The sequence below is a fragment of the Maylandia zebra genome, linkage group LG19 (assembly GCF_041146795.1).
Source record: "Maylandia zebra isolate NMK-2024a linkage group LG19, Mzebra_GT3a, whole genome shotgun sequence".
Classification (NCBI taxonomy): Eukaryota; Metazoa; Chordata; class Actinopteri; order Cichliformes; family Cichlidae; genus Maylandia; species Maylandia zebra.
Window position 1 is genome coordinate 11,339,030 of NC_135185.1, and position 12,606 is coordinate 11,351,635.

Consider the following 12,606-nt stretch of genomic DNA (forward strand, 5'->3'; position numbering starts at 1 on the left):
AGTATGTAATGAGAATCACCGATTTAGTCACAGGCTCTCTCGCTACAGTTCCCATGTAGACTGTTTGTATGAAATGGGTCTTTTTGGGGGGCAGAGAAGAAGTAGCTTTATTTGATTATCTAACATTATGGATAAAATGTTCTATTAATAGAAAACTTAATTAACCATTTCCAGCCGATAGACTATATTCTTTAAGAATTCTGGGTCATTATTAATGTGACAGTCGTGTGAAATATGTGACGGCTCCTAAAAACCAGAGTTTATCCAAACATCTTTGGACGAGAGGCCGACATTCAATGTGATCTACAAACTGCTCATTGCAAACATCATGACAGTTTGTATCGACTAAACTAGTCTGCAGAGTTTTCCTTTGTGTTGACGACCTGTCAAAATATTTTACTGCTCGTATTTCTTTTGCTGTCTGACTTCGTTTTCGCACCATGTCACGATGCTCCCAGTGTAGCATTAACTTAAAATCGGTGCGTTTTTAGAAAGCTGTGATTTCACCTAAACGCTGAATCTCTGACCTGCTGCACAGCTGGAAGACTGTCTCTGGTCTCCCCTCCACTTCAGACCTGGAGTGAATCAGCTCCCAGATATAGCTGCTCTGCGTACCTGTTCCTAGGAGAGCCGGGAAATAAATGAGAGGCCTTTAATCATGTGGTGCGTGTATGGTTTATGGTTTCAGAGGGAGATAAGAGGGGTGGAAGCTAAATAGAAATGTGGGTGTGTGGGTAATGCGAATGGGCTGAGGGAAATATGAAAGGAGAGAGATTTAGTGGATGTACTTTGTGAGTGATTTGTTGGGGATAATTTGGAAGCGTGTCGGCCTCTTACCTGCAGTATTTCCCAATCTGACCTGCAGAGCCGAGAGCGGGATGAGCCAGCGGAACTTGAAGGGGTCCGAATCTCCGTGAGAGAGCGCCGAACGAGGGTTGGCCTGGCATTACAAGAAAAAAGAAAAATGGGGTAAGAGAGAAAATGTAACGTTTCACACCAAACGCACTCGATGTGGGAACGTGACACAAACATACCATTTTTTTCTTCAGCTTGTTGTTTTCCCTGCAGACCAATATCACTGCTTTCTTGAACACTGGTGAGAGAGCGCGAGAGAACACATGAGCGTCTTGGATTTGACTGTGCATGCCTCTTGGGGAAAGCCGACTGAGGGAGCGCAACCACAGAAGCATTTTAAATGCCAGCTTGAAGCCTTAAAGCATATATCAGCGTTACAGCTGTGGATATTAAAATTCTGTTCCTGCACACTATTCTGTGCAGCAAACCCAATACAGCTGGTTTATATCGATTCACTTTCTCTACTGCAAACATCCACGAGTGACAATTAAGGGAAATGGTGAAAAATAAAAAGGGCTGACTCACCGAACACGGTCATTTCGGGGTCTTTTCTCATGCGGCCCAGCGACGGATGAGGGTTGAGCCAGACCACAGAGGAATGCATGAGAAACTCTCCCATAGAGATCTCTGTGACCTGAGAGAGGCGTAAGGGACGGCAGACAGTTTAAGAGAGAGTCGAGGCAGGCGCTGAGCTTTTTACGGCTCAGGCTAAGCGTGTCTGTGAATGGAGTTGCACTGCACACTCGGGTTTGTGCACAGGCTCAAAGCTCAGGCAAATTTAAAAACACTGAAAGCATACGTGAACATAGAAAACATGATTTGGCTTTGAGTAAATATTACATCAATTTATAAATGTATTCAGACCCTAGAGGCGTGCGCATCACCTAAACTGCTGCGCTCTGATGTACTGATGGAAACTCCACCAAAAATACACTAATTCACCTCTTTATCGTGGCCAGTCTGCTCGGCAACAAGCTGATCGAACACGGAGCCGTAATCCTCGTAGATCTTCTGCATCTCGTTGATGTGGCTGGCCACCTTCTCCATGGCTTTCAGGGCCTCTGCAGACACAACAGAGTGTTAACAGGACCAAGTCGTGACCCTGTGGGTGACTGTGTTCACCCTGTACTGGAAAAATGCCAAAGGTTATCACTTAATGTTTCCACGTGCGACTAACGTGACACCGAAATGCCGAGTGTCAGCACGGCCTGTTTATAGCACAGCGCTTGATTGCACGCAGCCTTCCTACCGGTGAGGTGGTAGTGTTCCTCGCTGTCGCCGTCGGTAAGGGAGACCAGCTCCCTCAGCAGCAAGGGGTACTTGAGCACCCTCTGCACTGGTTTAATCAGGTAGGACTCCAGGGTGGAAGAGTGCTGCTTGGTGGGGTTCCTGGCATCGAGGAATTCTTTGAAGGTCTGATCCGTCTTGGCTAAAGGAAAGAAACACTCAGACTTAATCTGGATCTTTTTAAGCCGTCTGTTCTCTTTGCTTCTGGTCTATGTTTCGGACCGTGGCTACGTTATTAAGCTCTAACCTACTAAAGCAAATGTGGGTCAGTGCAGAATCGCGGTGCAATAATGCGTCTCCAGCAGGGGGGAGTGTGAGCTTCTCCACCTGCTACGACCACTGTGGTATCAAAGTGTAAATCTTTGATGCTGTAACATTAAATCTGGTAAAACACCAAGTTGGGGCCGCATGGTTAACGTGAAACAGCAGGTATAAGACAGAGCAGGCCTTCGGTAAAGGTGCTGACATTTTCCCCGAGCGCTATGCTTCCACAGCGTTACCGAGGGGGGCCATTAAAGTATTAATTATAGCACTGCCAGCCACAGACGTGCAGCCACGTCGACGCCTCGCAGAGTAATTGGCAGGCAATTAACGAGTCGACAAATAAACAGAAACTAAGGCAACCCGGGCCCCATGGCGTGGCAGAAGAGGAGGGGGGATGAAGATGACAGAGATGAGTATATAATTACTTAAAGGACTCACAACAGCCGCAGATTTCTGCGATGTGTTGTGGATCAGCTGCTCGTGACCAGAGGTGCGCTGGGTGTTCTCGGTTTTGCTGAGCCAACTAGAAACTCGCACGCCGTCACTTATGTTCTACTCGGCTGTTTTATCCGTACTAAGCAAATATTATGCTTCCTGCTCAAATATCAGTTTGCAGTCGTCAATTGTGAGCAGCACAACCCGTCATTTAAAGCTTTGGCTAAAAGAGCGGGTGCACAAACCCGGTGAATATCTGGCATCTATTTCCCTTACTCAAACACTTGGAACCATTTTGTGCCAAGCTAGCACCGCCCGCATGCTGAAGCACTCAGGAATAATCACTACGCCAAAATCACAGATGCTTATGGGGGGAAAATTTTACCTAATTCATCTACATATCTGAACAATTGGTTAAAAAAATAATCTGCATCTTCAAAAAATAACAGGAGGCTTTACCTCTGCAGCAAAACATCTTTTTATAGCCTGCTTTTAAGCATATCATTAACATAATTTACAAGATCAAATCATTTTGACTGTTCCTAAAACGCTTTCAAGTGTTGCTGGTTAACCATCCTCAAGGTACTTTAGTGATTTTGTCCCATCTAATCCTATTAAAGATCAGCCCTGCTGCTTCCTTCGAGGAATATCCCACACAGCCTCCCACACAGCCCCGTCAGCTAAGAAGCCAATCTGCTTACACTCCTCTCTCTCTACTGGGCATTCATCCCAAATAGTGGCGGAAAGGCCAACATCTGAGGAGGCATAAATCAACTTTAAAATTTCTCCAGCGTCACATGCTGTGGGAGAAGCGAGAGTTATTGTCACGGTCACACATCTGCTGTTAGAGGACAAGGTTATCCAAAGCCAGAATATTTATATGTGCATGTATTTGTTTAAACATCATCTGTTTGAGGAGAAAAGGGCGATAATGCTTTGAAAGTGTCGATCACAAACTGAAAGGTGGAGAGCCGTGTGCTCCTTCGTGCGTGGTGCTGGAGATGGAGCGGGACTGGTGCTAAACTGGAGAGGCATCGCTCACCTCGCTTTCACCCACCGTCTCACTCTGGGACATTTACTTTCATACATAATTGATTTGCTTCCCAAAAGAGAAGACCGAACCTTCAGCCGTGAGCGGCCGAGCTTCCTCTGACGCAACACAGGAGCACGGAAGCTAAATTTAGCGGAGGTGGATTAGTTTGTTTTTGCATGCTGTTTCTCGTTACTATGCAGAATATTAAGATGTGTGTTGTACCTCTCTCTAGGACCTTTTGGACCTTGATGTGGTTGGCACAGAAGCCGCTGTAGAGCTTGAAGTGATCGGCGTAGTAGAGGAATGAACCCCCGAGGGAAAACAGCAGCTTCTGTGAAGAGATGGGGGGGGGGGGGGGAAACACCAGTGTGAACACAAAGCACGAGAGAGGATTGGAGGGTGTGAACATGTGAAGTCACGACTGAATCACCGTGCCCTCCCTTCAAAATGCCCCCTCTGTCCTCTTCCTCTCACCCAGCCTCTTCAGTACACTGGCTTTCAGCAGCTCACAATCCGACCAGTGAACCGCCGCCGCGATCGATAGACCTCACACCTCCTCACACTGAGGCCATAAATCAGCCGATGACGCTTCTGTTGCACCACCTCAATTATTTAAAACCCAACACCTGAAAGATCTCTCTTTTCTCTGTAGCCTGTGTGGATTCGGGACTGAATCTTTAGATATTTAACAAACAGCGTGACGTTTCTCTACCTAACGGAGTAACGGAATACACGTACCAGCGTTATGCATTTAAAATACAAAATATGAGTAACTGTATTCTGTTACAGTTACCGTTTAAAAAGGTTCAGAATACAGTTACTTTGTTGAAATAAATGGATTACAGTGTGGTCGTTTCCTGTTTCATGTTAGGCTATGTCCTCCCTATTTTTGGTATTTGGTGGAAACCCAAACAAAACGCGCATTAAGAGGCTCTAATGTCTGTGTCTCAATCTCGCAGCCCATGTCACCTCTACTACACCCCACATAATGACGGGAAATTAAGTAATGGAAAGTATTCAGAATACGTTACAAATACATTTTGTAATCTGTAGTGGAATACATTTTAAAAGTAACCCTCCCAACACTGCTTACCTTGAACTGCGAGGGGGTCTCCAGGGTGCTAAAGTCAGGTGACGAGGCAATTCTCTCCTCCAAGGTCTGCAGGAAGACCCTCTGGAAGTCCAGCATCTCAGGCAGGCTGCCAAACAGACTCTCCATCTTTGAGGAGGCAAAAGGGAAGTAGAACAATAGTTAGAAAGAGGAGGAGAAGGAAGCGACACAGGTGACAGGTGAGGACGTATGAAAGAACATCAGAGGGTGAGAGAGTGTGTGGCAACGAGGAAAAACAGACAGGATAGCTTGTAATTCATAGCAGACGGCACCCCAGAGTGTTATAACAGCTCCACTGTGATGGCTCCATCTCTGACAGAGGCACTTAGGGACAAGCTACAGCCGCGCACAAATAAAGCACATATAAATGGACACAGTAAACTTCAGCTGTGTAACAAGCGCTATCTGACACATCTAGCCAGGGTCGCCACTTCCTTTCATTAAAAGCTCGCGTGCCCTTGTCTGTCCTGTGTCCGGTCACATTCCGGTGTCCAATAATGGCCTCTTAATTTGCCCCGATGCTTAGAGGCCCATCAGCTGGTGTGTCTTGGTAATACTTGGGAGAGATGTGCTACGTTTGAGGTCACAGAGCTGGAAAGTTGCGTGCTACAGCAACGATATATGCTGTTGAGTTGTTAAACGGAGAAAAACAGTCCTTCTTCAATGAAGAATACGTGCAGTGGACAGCCGTGCCGTCGCATATTAAGCTGAGGTGGGTTGGCTCTTAAGCCGCCCTTTATTGGTGTGGCGGACGAGAATGGTAATTTGTCCTCCAGGCAGTTGGAGCAGTAATGAGGGAGATTTGGCCCGGCAGAGTTCATCGATGGATAATAAAAGCTCCACATATTAGGTGTCCAACAGAGTTAGCATACGTAAGTTTTCTTAGGGTGGCAAAATCAAACCACATGCAGGTGGTTACAGATGGTTACAATGATTCAAATGCAGTAAGTATACATGTTTTTCATATAGTCTATAACTTAATTACTTTCTGTAGCCCACATAATTAAACACTTTAGTTACATAAAAAACGTGAGTTTTGATTTTATGTACTATATAGTCTGTATAATAAATAAGTCTAAAATCCAGAAAGCTACACAACATGGGGCGGTTCATCTACAAACACACGTCTAATTTAAGTTTCACTGTTTTGACCGTGGCTCAGGGGTTGGGGAATCGCACCTGTAACCGGAAGGTCGCCGGTTCAATCCCTGGGCTCTCTGTCCTGGTCGTTGTTGGATTAACCCTCTGAGGTCCAAAATATAACCGGACATTTTTGATAGCGTAGTGGTTTGACTACACACCTTTGGAGCGGAGGATCACAAGTTCGATTCCCACCTGGGGTGTCTGTATCCAGTAAGGGTCCAAAGGCTAGTAGACCCCCCCCCCATGCTAACCAAGCCTACAGCAGATTAGGCTGAGTGAGGAAGTAGGTATGATATAAATGCCACGGCAAGGGGGAGCCAGGACGCCAGGTCAGGGGAGAGATCACCCCCACCTGATCGGGGTGGGGTGATAGGAGAAGGATAGTTGAGTGCGATAGGAGGATAAATAATTCTCCACCTACCTCATCCAGTGTGAGGAAGGTTTCGTTCTGTAGAGGTTTCAAGTAGATCTCAAACAAACAGGTCAGGTCCTGAAACAGAAGTGGTCAGCACTTAACCTTTGAACCTCTTATCAGATCACCACCACAGCCCCTAATTCCCCCACTCCTTGCGGGGACTGTTGTACTCATTAAGTTGATATATGGGCTTTCCCCTCCCCTAGTTGCATGGTGAAGATGCCTAAAATCAGGCCACACTTTGAAGACAATCCTCTCCCTCAATTGCAGGCTGAAGAGGAGGCGTGTGGGGGGAGGAGACTAAATGAAAAATGGTAGGTGGGGGAAAAAAGGTTATAAAATGACTGGCCAGACAGGCTGAGCGACTACTCACAGCTAACAAATTCTTCTGAATGCTTGTTTTATGCTCCTGATCTCTTGTTCATCATCTATTAAAGTAACCTTACATAAAAAAAAAACCCAATTTACAATAAGGGCACAGCTTTCTAAATCATGATGTGAAGTTTAATATTAGAAATTCTTTGCTGGTCTCACCTTCACGTAGGACTTCTCCGTGTCCACCAGCTCCTGGATGACCTTGCGTAACCTCTCTGTGGCCGTCATATGCTTGGGGCAAGGTCTGAGCAGGGCAGCGTCTCCCGTAGGGCTCGAGCCCAAATCCCCTCCCTGCCTCACCGAGGGTTCCCCGCCGTGATCCATCAGACCCCCGCTGCCCGAGCCTGACCCTTCCTGGAAGGAGTGGTAGAGAGTGCACACTGTGTCCACGCTCTGTAGGGGGCGACAGAGAGAGAAGGTGGTGTATGTAGGTTAGGCAGGATTATTATAGTCAGCTGCATAAAATAAGAAGATATTGCACTGTATGATGACACGCACGGCCTGAACACAAACTCTCACGGATCCATTTAAAGATCCCTCATTTAACCATCCACAGCTAATGACTGCAGCCCCAAAGCTGTGTAAAATAACCACGTGGATCACTCCACCCTGCGCTTGGTCAGCGATCCCCCTGGGTACAGTAAGAGTGTTACTGAGATTTAGTTATGTACTCTGTGCTAATTGGCTTTGCATCAAAGACTTTACAGAATTAGCAACTGGATATCCCAGCAGATAGCATTACAGCACATTTCATTATTCTCCATAATCCATAATAGACAGTTATGCAGCTTTGTGTCACGTCGATTACAGACAGTCTGACATGGCAAGAAATCCCAAGTGGTCGTATATTAGTGTGAAATATTTGGTGTTTGATGAAGAGGAAGTCTCAACCTTCCACACATAAATGAGTCATTTCTTCCAGCTTACACCTTTGATGGGTGGAACCCCATGAAGAACTTAGCGTCACAGCATTTACAAAAATATTCTACAGAAGCAGATCGCTCGCATCCCATTTTAGTGGACTGTACCGCCCGGGGTGGGGAACTTAACATCAGCCGTCGGCAGCGCGCTGTGAAGTTTTGCCTGTGGCAGGTAAGACTTTCAGAGCAATCGTGTCAGAAAGTGAACTATTAGGAGCTGCTCTGTTCTACGGAAACAAGAAGCAAAAGGGGGAAAAAACCCTCTCTGTTGTTTCCAACTTACACCATTGTTGCAATGTTTGGGTTGCAGTTAGCAAGCACTGCAATACATGCAAACTATGCTCAAGTAATCAAAATCCTACCTACTAATTTCTTACCTGACAGGCGTGTCAAGCAAAACACTTCAACTGCAGCAAGCTTTGCTGCTATCAATTACCTTTGATGCTTGTGATAAAAATGGCCTCATGATGCCCAGACCCCCTTATTCCAAGTGAATGGCATGATGTAGCATTGTAATCTGTGGCCAGTCACAAAAAAATCAGCAGGAGCTGATAAATGCCAGTAATAGCAGGTTCCAGTCCGCTGCACAGCAACACAGCACAGCAGGACAGCCAAGACGCCAAACAAAACAGCTGCTCAGCACTCTCTGCCTCCTCGTGCATGTGCTGCTATTTAAAATATTGCATAAGCAAGCAGTCAGTCGCAGCTCCCTCTCAAAACTGTGCAGTAACAGACGTGGATCGATAAAACCTTCATTTTGTCACTACAGAACCGATACGCTGCCAGGAAGTGTGTGAGAGCTCACCCGAGTCACGCATCTTCTCACAGTGTGTGTGAGGTACGACCCGTAACCCCCCAGCACCACCTCCGCCCATTCCCAGGGAGACCGCAGATAATAAAGTCTGCCATTAATAAGCTTGCGACTCATCAGCTAGCTCATTATAACATGGTCACTCCAGAGACGGCCCTCCAATACTCCAGCAAAGACTGTGTGTGTGTGTGTGTGTGTGTGTGTGTGTGCGTGTGTGTGTGTGTGTGTGTGCGCGTCTGTGTGTGCGCGTGTGCAAAGACTGAAAAAGAGAGAAGAAAAAGGGAAGGGGGAAAAATTCCTCTCCATGCCCTTTATGTATGTCTGGGCTAAGCCTCTTTCAAGTGATCCACCTCCCACTGTAGCTCCACTCTGGAGGTCTTTGAATGTGGGCTGATAATTATGAGGGGACTTGAAGTCTCCCTGTGCTCTGATGTAGGGACTAATGTTCCTAGTGGAGAGCACAACACAAGATGCACTCATGCTGCAGACATACCTGTATAAATGTTTGCAGTGAGAACCACAGCAACGCAGCAGTAATGCTGCTCACAAATAGCATTTTTCTTTAGCTAAAGCTAGCATCATGTCATATTGAGCATGTTTGAGGTGACAGGAAACATTTAATGCGACTGTGCGCGTGTCATTTAGCATTTAAACGCTTTCAAATCTGAAGCGATTCAAAGAAACACGAGGATATTGGAACATAAGTAGAGCTGTTGACACAGGCTATCCCTTTAAAGATCATAAAATCCACCTCCAGCACTGATGCTGCTGCCACACACACACACAGCACCAGTCAGCCTTCATTCACTGATACACGCTTTGGGAGAACTCCATAATGCACCATGGAGGCAGACGGTGGGGGGGCTGCCTGAAGGAAACACAAAGGTTGAAGGATATCAGCAGGAGATATTCATCAAACAGCCCGCTAGTATCTCCAGACAGGAGAGAGCATCCTTGTGCAGACAGATAACTGTGTTTTATTTCAGCTCTGGCACCCGAAGGTGAGGTTTGCCCAGGTCTTTAGAGACCTCCATTCAAGTGCCGACTTGATTCTTGTTACACACCCACACACACAAACGAGATGATGGAGGAGCCGGGTGAGGTGGGGGGAGGAGGGGAAAACACTTTCAGCTCTCACACAGGTCGCTTAGTAAGATTTTCATCAACGCTAATGACGGACGGAGCGTGATGAGAGAAGGAAAGCTGGTGGGTGGACGCCACGCAGTCATGACTCGGGAAATGCATTCGCCTCACAACAATCCCACCGACACAGCCTGACAGCTAGCCCAAATAACCAATTAAGAGCTGAGGACGTGAACCAGCAGAGGCGGGAGAAAAGCCAGGGAGCGCCACGGAAAACAAGCGGATCTGACAGCGCTGCTGTGAATTCCTGATCAGGTTTTCTTGCTGACAGGTGTTAGCCGGGGATAGTGTTTCGACTTCTGCTCAAACCAATTTGGAGAAGAATTCTTATTTTGTCTGTGATGCATTTCCAGCTGCATTTCTTTTTATTTCCGCTCGTCTGCCAGCTGTCCGTTTCCTAGATCCCCGAAATCAAAGCCAGAGATTTTAATTCCAACGTCAAGTCAAATAAAAACACTTTACTGTCAATCCAAACATCCCAAACACAACAATCAAGCACAACCTACACCTAGTTTCCTTCTCCAGCGAAGCCAGACTACATCTGTTTAAATGTTTAATCCTGATGGCTCTAAAATCTCCTACTGAAGCTCATATTTTAAGGTTTAAACCTCCACTACCTCTCCCAGTCTGCGAGTCACCATGACGAGCAGTCTGTAGAGCAGCCTCCATGCTGCCGTGGCCTGCTGTTGGGTCCTGCGGGCGAGCGAGCAGCTCTTCCTGCGTAGCCGGCCTCCTCTGGACATTGGCATAACAGCTCGGAGAGAGTGAGCTCTGAAGTTTACTTGACCTGCCTCGATTCTTTTTTTAATTCCCTCTGATGATCAGTCAAATACCCTCATCAACTTTCCTTCTCCTTCTTCTTCTGCGGTTTCTCTTTAGCTCGCCGTTGCCCGTCTCTCCATCAGGCCCAAGTCAGAACCCTCAGACTTCAGTGCACCTCAGCCTCTGGGGCGGAGTGGCCACTGGTCTGTGAGCGTAGGCAGAGAAAAAGTGCTTGCTGCCTGCTTGTTTTGCATATCAGTCCGTAGCAGACGGTCTGGCCACTTGGCCTGTGGGGGAATTTCTCCTCCAGGAGCTATTACTCTCTGTCGCCGCGTATCAGCGTTGCTCTTCCGATGTCTCTACCGCCACAGACTGCCATCCATCCTACTTCCTTTTGTCCGTTTGCCTCCAGATATGCCTCCTGCTTCTTCCTCTCCTGTTCGGCTCCAGGTGACCTCGCTGGTGTGATTTCCAGAGAGCTGAATTGAGAGGCTGGGGGCTGTATCTGGGTCCAGTCTCTCAATAGCGACAGTACAATGCAGACTGTTCTGGCTTGTTACCTCTACACACACAGGAATGGCTGACTCAAAACTGGGAGGCTCTGAGCGGGTGGGGGTAACAGTGCAGGAATGTTAACTATGGCCTCGTACAAGAATAAAACATGACATGCATCGCTCGCTCGCGGGCTACTACATGTGGACAGAAATAAACAGATGCTGGATGGTTTTAACAACAAACTATAATGGAACCATTTTTCTCACCTCACTCGGGTAAATAAATGTAAGGGATTACAATTAGGAAGGTTAGTTATTGTCCTATAGCTTCCTGCTACTGTTCTTTTACTTCTACTTGCACTGCAGCTTCCTGCCTGGTTGTAAAATGCTGTGTAAATGCAGTATAGACGTGTAAGACACCAAACTGCATCTAACACTGCAGACCTGCGTTTCAAGTTCTGCCAGTAGGTGTGTGGAATCACAATCAGTTCTCAGGTCCTCGATGATTTTGTAGTAAACGTGACATGAACATCTCATTTTGACTCATGGTGGCGGCGCACAGCGGGAGGGGAGCGGTGGAGGAGAAAGGGAACGGCATCTGACAACAGTTCGCAGCCTGATGCAAACCAAGGCTGTGGCGCTTCCTCTTTCGCAACTTAACCCCCAGCTGTTGCTCGTTGGGCAAGTTTGTCTGCAAAGCCTTCACACCAAACTTCCCAGTTTTTTTAAGCAGGCAATCATCATCAGCTAGAGCAGAGCTTCTAGATACAGCTAATCACCTGCTTTCAGTCCTCGTCTTATATATTTGCACCAGACTCAGTGAATGCATAATAACAGACGTCTTCCTGCCAAGCCCAGATTTGAGCAGGAGCATCCTCGGCTTTGGCATATCGGGACTAAACTTTACAAACTGCACCAAACGAGATTAAGTTCTGTTTAAATTTGGACTCCTCTCACCCCGCGGTCATCCGTCTACGTCCTCAGTCTCCTTAAAGAGACAGTGTTTTCAGTTCGTGTGCACATCCACATGCACGTACAATATTTTTTATATTGAGTAAGCTAGTAAAGCATGCCGCTGCATAATTAAGTCTCACTTATTTTCTCCAACTCTGGGCAAAAACACTTGGAGAAAACAAAAGAAAAAGAAAACACAGCTGAGCTCTGTCAGAGTGGGAGGATGCAAGATAAACACTAAACAGCATCTCTATCTCCCTTTTAATGCTCCGATGGAGTCATTATGTACAGAGCTCAGTCTGCCTTGCAGATGAAACGTTGCTCAAATCAAAGGAGAAGCCTTGCGCTTTACCGGCGGAGGAGCCCCATCTTTGCAGGAATAAACAAACAAATGCGGGGAGAGAGGAGATAAGGAGGAGGGCATGAAAAACAGGCGTGTCCCCGGGGCTGGCGTCAAGCATCCTTCAAAAGAAACAGCCTTGTCATGACACCGCGAGGCCGAGAAAGAGAGCGCGCGAGAAAGAGCGGAGGCCTGTGGCCGGTGGGCAGGCCGGTGATTCATTTGCCGTGTTAGTGGGCTATAGTGCCACCATGCCATCTTCTT

The 12,606-nt window shown here is 47.0% G+C and overlaps 2 protein-coding genes across 7 annotated transcripts in view; one reads left to right on the forward strand and one right to left on the reverse strand.

The window, feature by feature from the left end:
- Nucleotides 1-4,226, forward strand: part of tfb1m (transcription factor B1, mitochondrial) — a 38,787-nt gene extending 34,561 nt beyond the window's left edge. For all 3 annotated transcript variants that reach the window (XM_076877739.1, XM_004566516.2, XM_076877740.1), the window contains 2 exons: nt 866-969; nt 4,107-4,226. The gene's annotated coding sequence lies outside the window, so the exon portion shown is untranslated. The remainder of the gene's footprint in view (nt 1-865; nt 970-4,106) is intronic.
- The window catches only part of tiam2a (TIAM Rac1 associated GEF 2a), a 60,831-nt gene that overhangs the window by 2,561 nt on the left and 45,664 nt on the right, over nt 1-12,606 (reverse strand). For all 4 annotated transcript variants that reach the window (XM_014410608.3, XM_076877735.1, XM_076877734.1 and 1 more), the window contains 10 exons: nt 7,078-7,311; nt 6,550-6,618; nt 4,968-5,093; nt 4,097-4,205; nt 2,105-2,284; nt 1,798-1,916; nt 1,381-1,489; nt 1,035-1,093; nt 838-940; nt 528-621 (listed from right to left, as the gene is read on the reverse strand). In XM_014410608.3, the coding sequence (XP_014266094.2) occupies nt 528-621; nt 838-940; nt 1,035-1,093; nt 1,381-1,489; nt 1,798-1,916; nt 2,105-2,284; nt 4,097-4,205; nt 4,968-5,093; nt 6,550-6,618; nt 7,078-7,311 (1,202 nt within the window). The remainder of the gene's footprint in view (nt 1-527; nt 622-837; nt 941-1,034; nt 1,094-1,380; nt 1,490-1,797; nt 1,917-2,104; nt 2,285-4,096; nt 4,206-4,967; nt 5,094-6,549; nt 6,619-7,077; nt 7,312-12,606) is intronic.